The 16440-nt window shown below is 49.7% G+C and overlaps 1 protein-coding gene across 6 annotated transcripts in view; it reads left to right on the plus strand.

Annotated features, from left to right (window-relative positions):
- Positions 1-16440, plus strand: part of CASP9 (caspase 9) — a 32216-nt gene that overhangs the window by 7733 nt on the left and 8043 nt on the right. For 5 of the 6 annotated variants that reach the window (XM_063631833.1, XM_063631835.1, XM_063631836.1 and 2 more), the window contains exons 3-6: positions 8796-8830; positions 9629-9805; positions 10627-10716; positions 11948-12095. The exons of the other annotated variant lie outside the window; for it this stretch is intronic. In XM_063631833.1, the coding sequence (XP_063487903.1) occupies positions 8796-8830; positions 9629-9805; positions 10627-10716; positions 11948-12095 (450 nt within the window). The remainder of the gene's footprint in view (positions 1-8795; positions 8831-9628; positions 9806-10626; positions 10717-11947; positions 12096-16440) is intronic. 6 annotated transcript variants of the gene reach the window in all.

Here is a 16440-nt window from a genome sequence, read left to right on the forward strand (position 1 = left end):
AATGGAATTGTGTGTTAAAGCGTACTTGTTCCTGTCTGATAGATGCTACCAACTTATACTTCAAAAATATGTCATTTTAGCCAGGTGTGGTGGTGTGAGCCTTTAGGACAAGCTACTTGGGAGGCTGAGGCAGGAGGACTACATGAGCCTAGGAATTCACAGCTAGCCTGGGCAACTTAGTGAGATCCTGTCTCTAAGAAAAAAGAAATTGAAAAATTCTGTCTTTTTTTTTTTTAATTGAGACAAGGTCTTCTGTGGCCCAGGCTGGAGTGCAGTGGCGTGATGACGGCTCACTGCATCCTTGAACTCCCGGGCTCAAGCAGTCCTCTCCCTCAGCCTCCCAGGTAGCTGTGTGCACCACCAGGCCTGGCTAATTTTTTTGTACTTTTTGTAGAGACGGGGTCTCACCATGTGGCCCAGGCTGGTCTTGATCTCCTGGGCTCAAGCAGTCCTCCCACCTCGGCCTCCTGGATAGCTGTGCATGTTATCACCCCTGGCCAATTTTTTTTTTTTTTTTAAGAGGGATTCTCGCTTTGTCACCCAGGCTGGAGTGCAGTGGCGCAATCTTGGCTCACTGCAGCCTCCACCTCCCGGGTTCAAGCAGTTATCCTGCCTCAGCCTCCCGAGTAGCTGGGACTACAGGCACCCGTCACCACGCCTGGCTGATTTTTGTATTTTTAGTAGAGACAGGGTTTCACCATGTTGCCAAGGCTGGTCTTGAACTCCTGGCCTCAAGTGATCCGCCTGCCTTGGCCTCCCAAAGTGCTGGGATTACAGGCGTGAGCCACCACTCCCAGCCCATGCCTGGCCAATTTTAAAATTTTTTGTAGAGGTGGGGTCTCACCATGTTGCCCAGGCTGCCCTCAAACTCCTGGGCTCCAGTAATCTGCCCACTTCGGCCTCCCAAAGTGCTGGAATTACAGGTGTGAGCCACTGCGCCCGACCCAAATTGTGTCATTTTATAATCTCACCAATTGCGAGTGAAGGTGACCACCTCCCCACATTCTTGCCAACAGTGAGTATTGACATTTTTTCCTGTGTGATGGGTAAAAAGTGCTGTTTTCTTTCAACAAAAATTCAACAAAACTCATTCATATTGTTGTGCATATCAGTAGTTCATTCTTTTTAATTTCTAGATGGCAGCAGTTCCTGTTCTGAATAATCTACAATTTATTTAACCATCTTCCTATTGATGGACATGTGGGTTGTTTTCAGCTGGGGCTTTGTTCCTATGGCAGCGTGTGGAGCTCTAGCACTTCCCATTTTATGGGTGCCTGGTGGACCATTGCATGGTATCAGAGTTAATATTCATAATAGTAACAGTGAACATTATTGAGTACTTGCTGCATAAGTGTGATTTTTGGGCAATCCACTAAAGCAGGAAAACAGACAAACATGATGAGGGTATGAAGCTAAGGAAGAAGACTGGTTCTGGAATTGGCCACGTGCATTACTATCCTGTAAAGGAGGCAGGCAGAATACAAAGCTCATCTGTTGTTATTTGGTTCTGGGAAATGTCAACGTGAGTCATTTAGGACCAACAGTCAGAATTTGAAACTTCCTATTTTTTTGGAAGGTGTTTTATTTCCTGTTTGTTGTGAATATTTATTCCTAGTAGGAGCTTAATTCTGAAGGGTAAATAACAACAACAATAGTAAGATCACTTAATTTTTTTTACTTTATTATTATTATTTTTTGAGATAGTGTCTTACTCTGTCATCCAGGGTGGAGTGCGGTGGTGTGATCTCGGCTCACTGCAACCTCTGCCTCCCAGGTTCAAGCAATTCTCTCACCTCAGCCTCCCGGGTAGCTGAGACTACAGGCACACCACCATGCCTGGCTAGTTTTTGTATTTTTTGATAGAGACAGGGTTTCCCCATGTTGGCCAGGCTGGTCTTGAACTCCTGATCTCAAGTGATACACCCGCCTCAGCCTCCCAAAGTGCTGGGATTATAGGTATGAGCCAGCATGGCTGGCCCAAGGTCACTTTAAATAATGCGAATATCACTTTGTAGTATACACAGTGTTTTTTCAGGTCATCAAAACCACCCTGTGCTGTGGTAGACAGGGCAAGCCCGTCTGTCATTATAAGCTGCTTACAGAGGAGGAAGCTGGGCTCTGAGAGCAACAGTCACAAAGTGAGTTTCAGTGCAGAGCTAGGACTTGGGCCTAGGTCTTCTGGCTTAATAGAGCGACTGCCCCATTTTCCATGAGCTGCTGAGAGATGTCCTTTTTAGGTGCTGGGCCTTAGACTCCTGAGTACTGCATGGGAATGCTTCCCAAGGTAGGTTTCATGGTGACCCACAAAGGAGGAGCTGTGTATTCATATGTATGGGAAGGTCTGGCTGAGCAAGAATAGGGCCAGCAGCAGAGCCTTTAATAAGTGAATACAGGAAAGGATGCTGTAGGTCAGTGTTTCACACTGGGAACGATTTTTCCCTGACCTCCAAGGGACATTTGACAATGTCTAGAGACAAATCTGGTTGTTATAGCTGAGGGTGGGTGGGTGCTACTGGCATCTAGTGGGTAGACAGAGATGCTGCCAAAACCCAACAGTGTACAGAGTAGCTGTGCACAATAAAGAAGAATCTGGCCCAAAGGGTTAGTGTGGTGGGGCTGAGTACACACACCGCACTCATACATATTCATTGAGCATGAGTGTCAATGAATAATAATGTGGACACATCAGTTTTATTGAGTTGTCAAGTGTGTCGGGTATTGTTCTATGTGCCTCACATGTATTAATCGTTTGAGGTGTCGTCACAATCCTATGAGGTTGGTAGTTGCTCCTATTATCCTGTAACACAGATGGGGAAATCAGAGGCCCAGAGACTCTGAGCTCCTTGCCCATTGTGACACAGGTGCTAAGTGTTGGAGTTGGGATTTGAACCCAAGTACCTTGGACTCACTCCATCACTGTCTCGTGAAGAACAAATGGCTCATTCTCTTTCTTGTCCCTATATTTGTGCCGTTACTCATTAGCTCACGCAAATGTTTACTAAGTACCTGTTGGGTTCTAGGTGTTGAGGATGCAGCTTCGAACAAGGATGCCCAGTCCTTGCCTTCAGGTGGAGAGGGGCAGATACTCAATTCATGTCCGCATAATTTGGTCTTTATTCACGGCTGTGGGTAGTGCTATGAAGCTGAACACGGTGCTTTAGAGGTGCATCATCAGGGGACCCACCAGAGAGAGTGGCTTTGTCTTTGTATATTCAGAGGAAAATGGCTTTTCCTTCAGAATGGAAGGAACTTTCTTAGTTTCAGATGTGATGCCTTGTGTGTAACTGCTTGTTCCAGCCAGGGCCTCCTGCCTGGGAGGGCTGGGAGAACTGTTGGTGGCTGTGTTCTCATGATTCTCCAGAGAAACAGAACCAATAGGGGGTGTGTGTATGTGTATAAAACAGCATCTTTTGTTCAATGCTGCATCCCCAACACCTAGAACTCAACAGGTACTTAGTAAACATTTGCATGACCTAATGAGTAATGGCACAAATACAGAGACAAGAAAGAGAATGAGCCGTTTGTTTTTTCTTTTTTTTTTTTTTTTTTGAGACGGAGTCTTGCTCTGTTGCCCAGGCTGGAGTGCAGTGGCGCGATCTCGGCTCACTGCAAGCTCTGCCTCCTGGGTTCATGCCATTCTCCCGCCTCAGCCTCCCGAGTATCTGGGACTACAGGCACCTGCCACCATGCCCAGCTAATTTTTTTTGTGTTTTTTTTTGTAGAGACGGGGTTTCACCGCGTTAACCAGTATGGTCTCGATCTCCTGACCTCGTGATCCGTCCGCCTCGGCCTCCCAAAGTGGTGGGATTACAGGTGTGAGCCGCCGCACCTGGCCAAGCCATTTGTCCTTTATGAGGCAGTGATGGAGTGAGTCTGAGGTACTTGGGTTCAAAGCCCATCTCCAACACTTAGCCGCCGTGTCACAGTGGACAAGTAGTTGAGTCTCTGGGCCTCTGTTTTATATATATACATATACACACATACACATATAGATATATATAGAAAGATACATGCATTTTTATGTGTGTATATATATATATCTATATATATATATCTTTATCTAAAAACATATTTATTACAAGGAATTGGCTCATGCAATTATGGAGGCTGAGAAGTTCCAAGATCTGCCATCTGCAAGTTGGAGACCAGGCAAGCTGGTGGTGTAGTTCCACTCTGAGTCTGAAGGCCTGAGATCCAGGAGCACCAATGGTAGAAGTCCCATTCCAAAGGCAGGAGAAGACTGATGTCCCAGCTCAAGCAGTGAGACAGAGAGAGATCAAATTCTCCCGTTCTCCACTGTTTCATTCTATTCAGGCCCTTGACAGATTGGACGCAGCCCACCCTCCTGGGGAGGGCCATCTGCTTTACTCTGTCCACCTATTCAAATCCCATTCTCATCCCCAAAACACTCTCACAGGCACACCGAGAAATACTGTTATATTTAACCAAATATCTGGGTACCCTGTGATCTAGTCAGGTTGACCTGTGAACTCAACCATCAGTGGCTTTCTCTGGTCATGCCTTACCTGGGTTGGAACTTTCTTGAAAGTAGAAGTTGGCTTTTCAGCCCTATCTGACTTCCTGGTCCCTTTGCTCTGGGGCTGGTGGCTGTGCTCACCTCCCATTACAACTCAGGGTCTCTGAGCCCCCAATTCCCCTCTGGCAAATGGGGATGTGTGCCAGTACTTCTGTGCTGAAGGGCCTGCTCTGAGGAGTAAGCGAGGCAGTGTGTGGAGGGACTTCACATGGGGCCTCCTATTGAGTGAGCCTTGGGTCTCGTTGGTCAGCTCTGCTTCCTTCTGTGATTTCTAAATTGCCAAGGGCTGGGGAGGGCCAGTCCTAGGGCATCTTCCCTTCTGTAGGGTCCCCCAGTTCCCCTCTTTCTTTCTGTATCCTGATTGAAAATCACAGAGTGCTTTGACCACCCTGTGATCCAGCCAGCTGCAGGTTTTTCCCAGCATACCGGAGCCCAAACCTGGGCCTTAAACATTCTCAGGCATAGATAAAGATATGTAGGTAGGCCAGGCACGGTGGCTCACGCCTGTGATCCCAGCACTTGGGGAGGCCAAGACAGATGGATCACTTGAGGCCAGTAGTTCGAGACCAGCCTGGCCAACATGATGAAACCCTGTCTCTACTAAGAATGCAAAAATTAGCTGGGCGCGGTGGTGTGTGCTTGTAATCCCAGCTACTTGGGAGGCTGAGGCAGGAGAATTGTTTGAACCTGGGAGGCAGAGGTTTCAGTGAGCCAATATTGTGCCATTGTACTTCAGCCTGGGTGACAGAGCGGGACTCTGAAAAAAAAAAAAAATTAGCTAGATGTGGTGGTGTAGTCCCAGCTACTCGGATAGCCTAGATGGGAGGGTAACTTGAGCCCAGCAGGCAAAGTTTGCAGCGAGCTGAGATTGCACCACTGCACTCCAGCCTGGACAACAGAATGAGACTCCATCTCCAAAAAAAAAAAAGGTATCTAGGTTATCACCCAAAACACTGAAAGAAACTGGCCCTGGCCCTGAGCCAAATTCCTTAAACCCTCGTATAAACTCCTTACCCTGACCCTTTCACTATGGACCAAACCTAGGTAGACACCTGTTTTTTTTTGTTGCTGCCCCCTCTCAAGGATTGCTTTGGCCAGATCGCCCTGGCATTTATTGCTTCTTTCTTTGGAAACCCAACTGGCCCCATCTTAGGACAGTTTGGGGCACTCCCTTGTGGGAACTCTTCTGCTGCCACTTCTGGGGTGATTCCAGCATAGGCTCGGAGGGACGAAACCCATTCCTTCCCTTGGGTGGCAGAGAGGATGTGCTCGCCCTCTTCTGTTTGTGCTGGAGACCTGGGCACATGCCCAGTGACTCAGGCTGGAAGACTGATCCTTTTGCACACACTTAGCCATGTGTGTTTATTGTCCCCATGGGAGTGGTCATTTCGGGAGAAACTGGTCTCATGCACCTTGTATCTGACCATGTCACCCAACTTGAGGGGCCCTGAACGTGCCATGCTCTTGCAGCCTCCCTGCCTTTGCTCATGCCGGGGCCTCTGCCAGGAGTGTCTCCTCTCCCTCTTTCTTTGGGCACCCCTTGGTTGATTTGCTCCCTCCATGGGCCCCTGTAGCCCTTGGCCTCTTGAGAGCAGTCATTTTGCTTTATCAATAGATATTTCTAATTTGGGGAATGAATGAATTCCTCAGAAGTGGATAGTGGTTATATTTTTGGGGTGCAGTGGAATTTTTGAAATGAGCAAATGTTCTCAGAATTAAGTCTGTGGATGAACAGGCATTTTCAGGGTAGGTAAAACCATTTCTAACTTTAAAAATGGGATGTGAATGGGATGTGAGTGCTTTTCTGCTGTGGCCTTTAAGCTGGCAGAATAGTTCAGACCTGCTGTAAGCAAGGAATGGCACTGTTATTGGAGCAGGAGTATGGGCTCCACTGCAACTTGGAGGTGGCCACTGTATTCTCCTTGTTTAAAAAAGAAAAAATGTAGGCTGGGTGTGGTGGCTCACGCCTGTAATCCCAGCACTTTGGGAGGGCGAGGCAGGTGGATCACCTGAGGTCAGGAGTTCGAGACCAGCCTGGCTAGCATGGTGAAACCCCGTCTCTACTAAAAATACAAAAATTAGCCAAGCGTGGTGCGGGTGCCTGTACTCCCAGCTACTTGGGAGGCTGAATGAAGCAGGAGAATCGCTTGAACCCAGGAGGCAGAAGTTGCAGTGAGCCAAGATCACACCACTGCACTCCAGCCTGGGCTACAGAGTGAGACTCTGTCTCCAAAAAAAAGAAAAAACATCTCATAACCTTTTAGGCTGGTGGCCAGTCAACTTCTTGCTAACGGAAATGAAAACTCTTTTGACATTGATGGAAAATAATCATTTTTATTCATTTATTCATTCTGCAAGTATTTCCTGAGGACCTGCTGTGCGCGGGGCCCCTATGGACTCTGCAGACAGTGAGCATCCGCTCTCCTGAGCTTCCCTCACCTCTTTCTGCTCTGGAATTTCTTCTCAATGAGACCACACCATTTCTATACTCTCTGGTGTCTGGCTTTTTTTTTTTTTTCTTTTGAGATGGAGTTTTGTTCTTGTTGCCCAGGCTGGAGTACAGTGGCGTGATCTCGACTCACTGCAACCTCTGCCTCCCAGGTTCAAGCGATTCTCCTGCCTCAGCCTCCCGAGTAGCTGGGATTACAGGTGCCTGCCCCCTTGCCTGGCTAATTTTTTTTTTTGTATTTATTTATTTATTTATTTATTTATTGTATTTTTAGTAGAGACAGGGTTTCACCACGTTGGCCAGGCTGGTCTCGAACTCCTGACTTCAGGTGATCTGCCCGCCTTGGCCTTCCAAAGTGCCAGGATTATAGGCGTGAACCACCGCACCTGGCCTTACGTAGCACATTTTCAAGGCTATCCTGCGTTGCATGTATCAGTGAATCGGCGTCATTCATCTGAGGTAAATACCCAAGATTCATTGTCTTCACAGCCACGGAAGACTAGGACACGGACATACAGTGAGGTTCAGAGTGGAAGTATAATAGGTGAAAGAAAGAGAAGAGCTCTCTCTGCTGCAGAGAGAGGGGTCCCAGAGAAATGGGTTGCTGCTTCTGCAATGAAATGCAAGGGGTTTTACAGATGAGCCTGAGGAGATGGTGTCTGATTTACATAGGACACAAAGATTGGTCAGACCAGGTGTTTCATTTGCATAGGATGCATAAAACTGGTTAGGGCTAGGTGTGCCATTTGCATATGGTGTGAAAAGCTGGCCATCACCACTCCAATCTTGTATTATGCAGATGGGTTCTCTACCTGGCCAGTGCCATGTTGCCTACTTCTTTACTGTACTTGTGGTGACAAAAGGGAAGATAGAGCCTCCTTGTTGAATATACCTGGCCCCCTGGTAGCCCTTTTCTATTGGCACACCTGCTGGCATTCACTCATGTGAGCTTCCAGCTTGCTTATCTATGTCTGCAGCTTGATTTTTCAGGCTGCTCTTTGTTAGAAAAGAAATGATTTGAGGCTGGGTGCAGGGGCTCACGCCTGTAATCTCAACACTTTGGGAGGCTGAGGTGGGTGGATCAACTGAGGTCAGGAGTTTGAGACCAGACTGGCCAACATGGTGAAACCCCGTCTCTACTAAAAATACAAAAAAATTACCCGGGCATGGTGGTGGGTGCCTGTAATTCCAGCTACTTGGGAGGCTGAGACAGGAGAATTGCTTGAATCTGGGAGGTGGAGTTTGCAGTGAGCCAAGATTGCGCCATTGCACTCCTGCCTGGGCGACAAGAGTGAAACTCCGTCTTAAAAAAAAAAATAAGAAACGATTTGGGGGTTTTGTTAAAAGGGAAATTCTGCCAAGGACTGTTTTACCCTCACTATCTGCCTAAATAATTTCTTTCTGTCTCCTGTATCATCAGTAGCTCATTCCTTTTTAGGCTGTATAATGTTCTCTTGTGTGGCTGTATCACAATTTGTATATCTACCAAACTGTTGTTGGATTGGTTGTTTCCATGTTGGGGCATGATGAATAAGGCCTCAGGGAACATTTTGGCCAAGTCTTTTGTGCCCGTTTGCACTCCTTGCTCTTTGATATATACCTGAGAGCGGACTTGCTGTCAGAGGGTAGGTGTGTGTTTAACTTTGTTAGAAACCTCTAAACAGATCTCCAAGGTGGCTCTCCCACCAGCAGAGCCTGAGGGTCTGAGTTCTTGCTGCTCTGTTCTTGGGGGGCTGTCCTCACAGAGCCCCTTACCCCTCCTCTGCTATACCCCAACATTCATGTTTGTCTCTTTCTCTGCCTCTTCAGGTGCTCTTGAGAGTTTGAGGGGAAATGCAGATTTGGTGAGTCTCCATGAAATTTGGGGCCAGTAGCTCGGGCTCTGGGCCCTTCCCTCTCTACCCCTCAGGTCCTTCCCTGCAGGTGTGTCAGGAGCCCAGGGAACCCAACCCTAAGCAGGGCAGTGGGGTCTGGTCCCAGCCTCCCTGACTCCGGCCCAGCACCTGCTGGGGCAGGTTGTTCAACCCTGCGCTTCCTCATCTGCAAAGCTGGTGGCAGAAGCAGGGCAGACCTGACAAGGGGCGGGCATCGGGATCCAGACCAAGTCGCCACTCTCTCATTCATAAGTATTTATTGTGTGGCTCCCTGCTCTGTGCTGGGGCCACCTGGGAAGGAGCCATCAGTCATTTAGGGGAGAGAGAAGTTAGACAAATGAGTATATAAATAGAAATAGTGATAAGTACCATCAACAAAAGAACAGGCTGCCTTGAGAGAGAATTACAAGCAGACTGAGCCTGGGGAGGGAGCAGCCTTGGGTGCCTCCAGGTGGCCTGGGCATGGTTCTGCTGACAGAGTTCTCAGGTACACCCCTAGCCTAGGTGACCCGTGAGGTCCTTTGAGATGAATGCTCATGGCTATTGGATTTCCAGGTTACCAGCTCCCTTCCCTTAATACCAAGATAGGGGGGTACCTTCTAGTGCTAGTCTTTCCTGCAGTTGCTTCTCTTTTGCCCTGGAATGCCAGGTGGAGACCCTGCTACTCCTTGTGCAGGAGGGCAGACCCCGTTTTCTTCCTACCTCTCCAGACTGTCCCCTGGGGAGCGCGGGGAGAGCCCAGGTTTACGTGGGTCCCTGTGCTGGCAGGCTTACATCCTGAGCATGGAGCCCTGTGGCCACTGCCTCATTATCAACAATGTGAACTTCTGTCATGAGTCCGGGCTCCGCACCCGCACTGGCTCCAACATTGACTGTGAGAAGTTGCGGCGCCGCTTCTCCTCGCTGCATTTCATGGTGAAGGTGAAGGGCGACCTGACTGCCAAGGTACACTCACTATCTGTGGAGGGAGACAGGCTGGGGGGCAGCGGGTGGGGAAGTATCTTTCGAGGGACTCCAAAAGCCAGCTGACTCCCCAGGCAAGTCCTTACATCTGGAGGACCATGGGAGGTAGGACAGCCCAGCGGCTACAGGTTCAAGTTCAGACGCAGAAGTCTGGGTTTGAGGACTGGCTGTCTCGGCCACCTGCTGTGTGACCTCCTGTGCCTCAGTTTCCTTGTCTGGAAAGCAGGAATAGTACCTGCCTCCTTGGGTTGTTTTGGGGGTTAGATGAACAATGCCCAAGCATAGCACCTTCTCCCTGAAAACGGTGGCTATTACGACTGCTGGGACTGTCAGCACTTCGGTACTGGCCCTGGGAAGCCGAGAAAGTGCTCTGCCCAGGCCTTTGGGCTGGGCGCTTTGTTGTTGTTTTATTTTTTTGGGGGGGCGGAGGCACAGAGTCCCACTTTGTCATCCAGGCTGGAGTGCAGTGGCACGATCTTGGCTCACTGCAACCTCCACCTCCCAGGTTCAAGCAATTCTCCTGCCTCAGCCTCCTGAGTAGCTGGGATTACAGGTGCGTGCCACTACACCTGGCTAAATTTTTTTTTGTATTTTTAGTAGAGACGGGGGTTTCACCACGTTGGCCAGGCTGGTCTCGAACTCCTGACCTCAAATGGTCCGCCTGCCTTGGCCTCCCAAAGTGCTGGGATTACAGGCATGAACCACCATGCCTGGCCAGGCTGGGCCCTTTTATTGTCAGGAAGGGCCCAGTCTGCATCCAGACCTATCGGTGCTTCTGGCTCACCTGCAGCCCTTTCTTGTAGGAAATGGTGCTGGCTTTGCTGGAACTGGCGCGGCAGGATCACGGTGCTCTGGACTGCTGCGTGGTGGTCATTCTCTCTCACGGCTGTCAGGTAGGAAGCCTCCCTCTCCTCCTTAGGCAGGCATTGGGTAAAGGCCGTGCCAAGAGGCTGTGCAGGGGCCATGTCCCTTCCTGTGTCCAAAACACCCTTGGCTTTGTGGAAAAGGGCTGTGGGGCCCTGCCCACCTCCCGTTGTTTTCTTGGGAGCCATGTGGTCCTCTGAGGAGTTGGCTGCACTGTCCTGGGCAGGTCGGTGTTCCTGGGAGAAGCCCTCTGGGAGAGGGAGGGCAGAGACCAGGTCTGCTCACGAAGCTCCTGCCCCCAGAGTTTGTTCAGAGGCAGGTACAGCACACATGTTGTCTCAGCTCCTGTCTCTGTCCTGTGAGGCATTGCCCCAGGCCCCTTGCTGCTGGTGGGACTCAGGACACCAGGCCCACTGGGGGCTTGGCCCCTTATGTATTTGTCATTGTGATTAAGCCCTTACCCCTTCCTGGGCCTCAGTTTCCTCATCTTTTAAGTTGAGGAGTTGGACAGATCACAGTTACAAGCTGGGGCCTGGAGTCCCCCTGTGGGCTGCATGGTGTTTTGAAAACTGGCAAATTTCACATAAAAATCAGGATTTCTAGTTTCTCTTGACAAACTGCAAAGGTCTGGCCTGACGAGGCCAGCATCCTCAGCCAGTAAAACTCCAGCCTGTGGCTGGGCAGGGCTTTCCCTTTGGTCCTTTCCCTCATAATGTGGTCCCTAGAGCTCGTGAGGAATGTGGACTCCCAGGCCCTACCCTGGACCTCTCCATTCCGAGTCCACCCAGCAACAAGGTTTCTAGGTGATTTCCATGCACTTGAGGTCTGAGCTGAACTGATTTAAAGCAGCCACTCTCAGCGTGGAGCTGCCTCAGTCAGAGGGGCCTGGAGGACCAGACTGCTGATTAGGAGGTCTGGGTGGAGCCCAGGAATCGCATTTTTTACAAGTTCCCAAGCGATATTGATGCCGCTGCTGCAGGGGCCAAACTTTGAGAACCACTGGTCTAGAGGCCGCAGCCAGCACTCTCCAGGCACACTGGCCCCTAGAGGCACATGAGTTTGACATGCGACCCCTTGCTGTCAAGGTATCTTTCCAGATGCTGACCAGGGTCTTTCCAGAACCAACGTGCTCTGTCTCAATCAGCCTCGTGCCCCTGGCTTTGACCTTCCGAATCCTTGGCTCCCACAAAACCTCTGAACAGGCTGTTGGATTCCTACTCCAACTTCTTGGTTTTGTAACCAGGGTTCTTGGTCTTCTAGGCCAGCCACCTGCAGTTCCCAGGGGCTGTCTACGGCACAGATGGATGCCCTGTGTCGGTCGAGAAGATTGTGAACATCTTCAATGGGACCAGCTGCCCCAGCCTGGGAGGGAAGCCCAAGCTCTTTTTTATCCAGGCTTGTGGTGGGGGTAAGCAGCATCTCGGCCTCCCTCTGGGTGGGTCTGGTGGGGAGGGAGCCACCACCTGCTTCTTTCTCCAGCCTGCCCCTCACAGGGCCCATGAGGTCTCTCCAGGCAGTCAGAGGGTACCACACATGGTCCCTTTTTGGCAGCACCTCTGCCTGGCTGGAGCAGGCCTCACTCTGTCTACTTTGTAGAGGTCAGAGTCTTCTGTTTCATGGCACAGTGGCATCATGGGCTCGAGTAACTTTGGCAGCTTCAATTCCAAAGACTTGGCAAAAAGAAAGCAGAAAAGAGAGGAGAAACCTCTTTTTATTTTTCTTGTCACCATTCCCCTGACCTCCATCAACTAGACCCCGTTTCCACTATCCCAGAGAAAGGGTGGCCACAGCTAAACTGCATGGAGAAACCAAAGAATTTAAATATTGGAATTTTCAAAAGCATAGTCGTGGGGGTTCGAGGAACATTTAAAGATGACTTGGGCTGGGCTCAGTGTCTCATACCCAACATTTTGGGAGGCCGAGGCAGGAGGATTGCTTGAGCCAGGAGTTTGAGTCCAGCCTGGGCAACACAGCGAGATCCTGTCTCTATTTTTGTTTTGTTTTTTAAACGATTACTTGGATTCTTTGTAGTTTTGCTGTATGCTCTGATTTTAAACTTAACTCCTATTACAGTGTTACCTGATTTTCTTATAAAAAAGGAGAGAAGAGAGACAAACATGGGGTTCCTAGTTTGTGGGTCATGACAGGAATATCAGGGAGCACTAGAAATTCTGTCCCAGGGAGTCCCCTCTCCCCTAGGCTCTCCATGGACTGGGACATTCAGAAATTATATCAGTTCCTTGCCTCCAGCCTGATCTGCCAGAGAAGTGAGCACTGTTATACCATAGCACTGTCCAGCTTGTCCAGCTGTGACATGGGCACCTGTTGTATATTTCTCCTGTGCACATCCAACTGCCCCATCCCTATTCCATGTTGGCAGAGTTGGGTGGAGGCTACCTAGGAGAGCAGCCTCTGGTCACATCATTCATCCAGTAAGTGTTTATTGAGCCCCAGCTGTATATACCAGGCTGTGTGTTAGGTGCTGGGGATAGGGGAAAAACAGAGTTTCAGTCTCCTGGAATTTATAATTTGACATGAACTGTATTAAGTCACTGTCATGACCCATGCCCATGACATGACCACAAGTGATTGAGAACACTTGATTAACCCTGATAGGCTACTGACCTATCTATCACACGACCCTGGGCCAGTTCATCTCTAGACAGCTCAGAAAATGGGGAAAATAACAGAACCCACTCCCAAGCTCAGGTGATCCTCCCACCTCAGCCTCCTGAGTAGCTGGGGCTACAGGTGCACACTACCACACCCAGCTAATTTTTCTATATTTTTTTTTGTAGAGACAGGGTTTTGCCATGTTGCCCAGGCTGGTCTTGAACTCCTGGCTTCAAGCAATCTGCCCACTTTGGCCTCCCAAAGTGCTGGGATTACAAGCGTGAGCCACTGTGCCTGGGCAACTTTAATAATATTTAATGCACTAATTGGTGTGTATACAGTGACTGGTTCATTTTAATAACCGAAAACCTAGACTACCCCCCACTCCCACCCCGGAGGACCCAGTGTCACATAAGAGTCCCCCACCCGGCTCTCGCCAGCACAGTTCCCTCAGGACAACAGTAACAGGAAGCGAGGAAGGCTGCCACTCTCGGGGCTGTAGAAACCCTGCTCTGCCTCACCTCCTGTCTTATCCACAGTGTGTGGTCCAGCAGTGCTCTTCCTTTGGAGCCTGCGGTCCCTCTTTCTCCTATGAATCAAATGAAAGACAAAAAAGGGCAAGGGAATTAGGAATGCAGGCTGAGCGGGCATACCTGTTTTCTGGACAGTTAGCAGGTCTTGGGCTCCTCCCATGCCCCATCCAGTCTCAGTCTCAACACCAGGGAAGGCATTTGTCACGTGAATATCTGCTGTCACTCTTAGGACTCGGTAGCAGGGCTTCCAAGGCCTTTGGTAACCTGGCCCCTGCCACTTCACCTCCCCCAGCCTGTCATGCTCCGAGTCCCCAGCATGGCCCAGCCATCGCAGGATGTCCAGGCTCTTGCTTGCTCTTCTACCTGCTCCCCTGGCTAACTCTTTCTTTAAAATTCATTTTTACTTATTTTGTTTTAGAGATGGGGGTCTCACTATATTGCCCAGGTTAGTCTTGAACTGTTGGGCTCAAGTGATACTCCCACCTCCGCCTCCCAAAGTGCTGGGATAACAGGCATGAGCCACCGTGCCTGGCACCTGGCTGACTCTTAATCATCCATCCTGCTGGTTACAATTTATTGTCACTTCCCTAAACACTCCCTTTCTTGGCCAAAGTCAGGGTTAGCTGGCCTTTGTGCTTCTGCAGCCTCTGTCCCTCCCCTACCATAGCACTGTCTCATTGTATTGAGATGGGCTTATCCCCTGGTCAGCTCTGAGGGGAGGGCCAGGCCTACCCTGCAGCCAGGCCCCCAGCCTGGCACAGAGCCCACAGTCTGGTTGCATCTCATGTGGATTCTAATTTGAATTTAAAGGAGAACCATATAAAAGCATCTGTGGTGGTTCACGCCTGTAATCCCAACAGTTTGGGAGGCCGAGGTGGGAGGATCTCTTGAGACGAGGAGTTTGAGACCAGTCTCTATAACAAATTTTAAAACATTAGCCAGGCGTGGTGGTGTGTGCCTATGGTCCCAGCTACTTGGAATGTTTAGGCAGGAAGATGGCTTGAGCCCTGGAGGTCGAGACTACAGTGAGCCATGTTTGCACTATTGCACTCCGGCCTGGGTGTCAGAGCCAGTCTGTCACCTGTCTCTAAAAAAATAAAAAATAAAAAAAAAACTATGAGCCAAATTTGGCATAATGTAGATTTCCATCATTAAAACAAAACTCACAGAAAACAGCAAGCTTTCAAAGCCAGCATGCAGTGATTAAGATATCCCTTTGGAGTCGGGTCCTTGCTTTGCCTCCGCAGGCTGCGTGACCTGGTGCTTAACGCTGTTACCACATGGTGGCGCCACATCAGCTGAGAGCAGAAATAGGTCCCCGTTCTTCACTAGTGCCTGGCGAAGTGTCTGTTTACATGCATCAGAACACCTGTCCTGGGTTTTGAGGACTCTTCTATTGCTATTTTGTAACTCACTATTGTAATAATTTTAAAACCATTTTTAAATAATAATTTTAAAACCTTCCAACATGTCATCCACCCCTTCATTAGGAGGTAACAGCACCAGGGCTGAAAAATGTGCCTTAAAGTCGATAACTTTGGTGTGCAACGTCAGCGTAATAGGCAACCAAGTGGCTGCCTCTCTGAGGCTGAGCCGTCAATTTTGGGGTGACCCCTCTGGGATTTGAGAGATCGGGCTGAGAAGGCAGAAAGCAATGACAATATGCTGCAGTGGTTGTGGATTTTCTGTGCGGAGGGAATATCTCCTCCTCCTACTGTATATTTATTCTTGTGGGGAATGAGTCCTGCCTTAAGGGGAGTTTTGCATTAATGAGGCTCTCTAAGAACCGAGGCTCTCTAAGAACCAAGCCATGCATACAATGCAGAACACCCTAGGCAAGGCCTTCACATCAGATTTGTGGGCTGAGGCTGAAACGGGAACGGAGCTGCCTTAGCACCCTGCCTGACCCACTCTTTCTTTTCCCCCACACCCCCTGCTCTGATCTGTTGTCTCTTCTCAGCCTCTCTGCTCACCCTGTCTCTTCTGGCCATTCTTACGGCATCCCCCGCTTAGGTGTCCCCCTGCCCCCGCAGGCTGCCAGGCAGTCACATTCATGCCTCAGGCCTCCTTGCTGTGCTGCTTCATGTCATTCCCAGACACCTGGGGCAGATTCCGGAATCTCTACCAAGAAAACAACCAAAAGCGATGAACCATGAAATCTAGAGAAAAATATGGCATCACAGATCAAAGAGGCCCCCCTTTGGAGGCTGGGGGCCTCCGTGAGAAGCAGCAGGATAGTTAAGAGGCAAACAAGCATGGGGCAGAATTCCGCGCCCCTCACATCAGCTGGGAGAATACCAATGACCAATCGTTTCTGAGCTTTAGCTGTGTGGGGTAAGAGGTCAATAGATTTTGGTGTTACTATTATGGGGTTGCCAGAACCACCTCTGTCGCTGCCAGATGGGCCCCCAGCTCCTCTGGGTAAACCGTGACTTCCCTCAGTCACATACATCCAGCCATGCAAACCTGTCTGCGTTGCAGCCACAGCCCTTGCTGTGTCTCTCACCAGGACTGTTCTCCCTGATGGCGTCAGGGCCCGGATCACAGTCACATTCTCCAGGAGTGTTTTCGCAGGGGACCCTCTGGACCACTCCTACTCCAACTTCA

This window comes from Symphalangus syndactylus, chromosome 22 (genome assembly GCF_028878055.3).
Source record: "Symphalangus syndactylus isolate Jambi chromosome 22, NHGRI_mSymSyn1-v2.1_pri, whole genome shotgun sequence".
Taxonomy (NCBI): Eukaryota; Metazoa; Chordata; class Mammalia; order Primates; family Hylobatidae; genus Symphalangus; species Symphalangus syndactylus.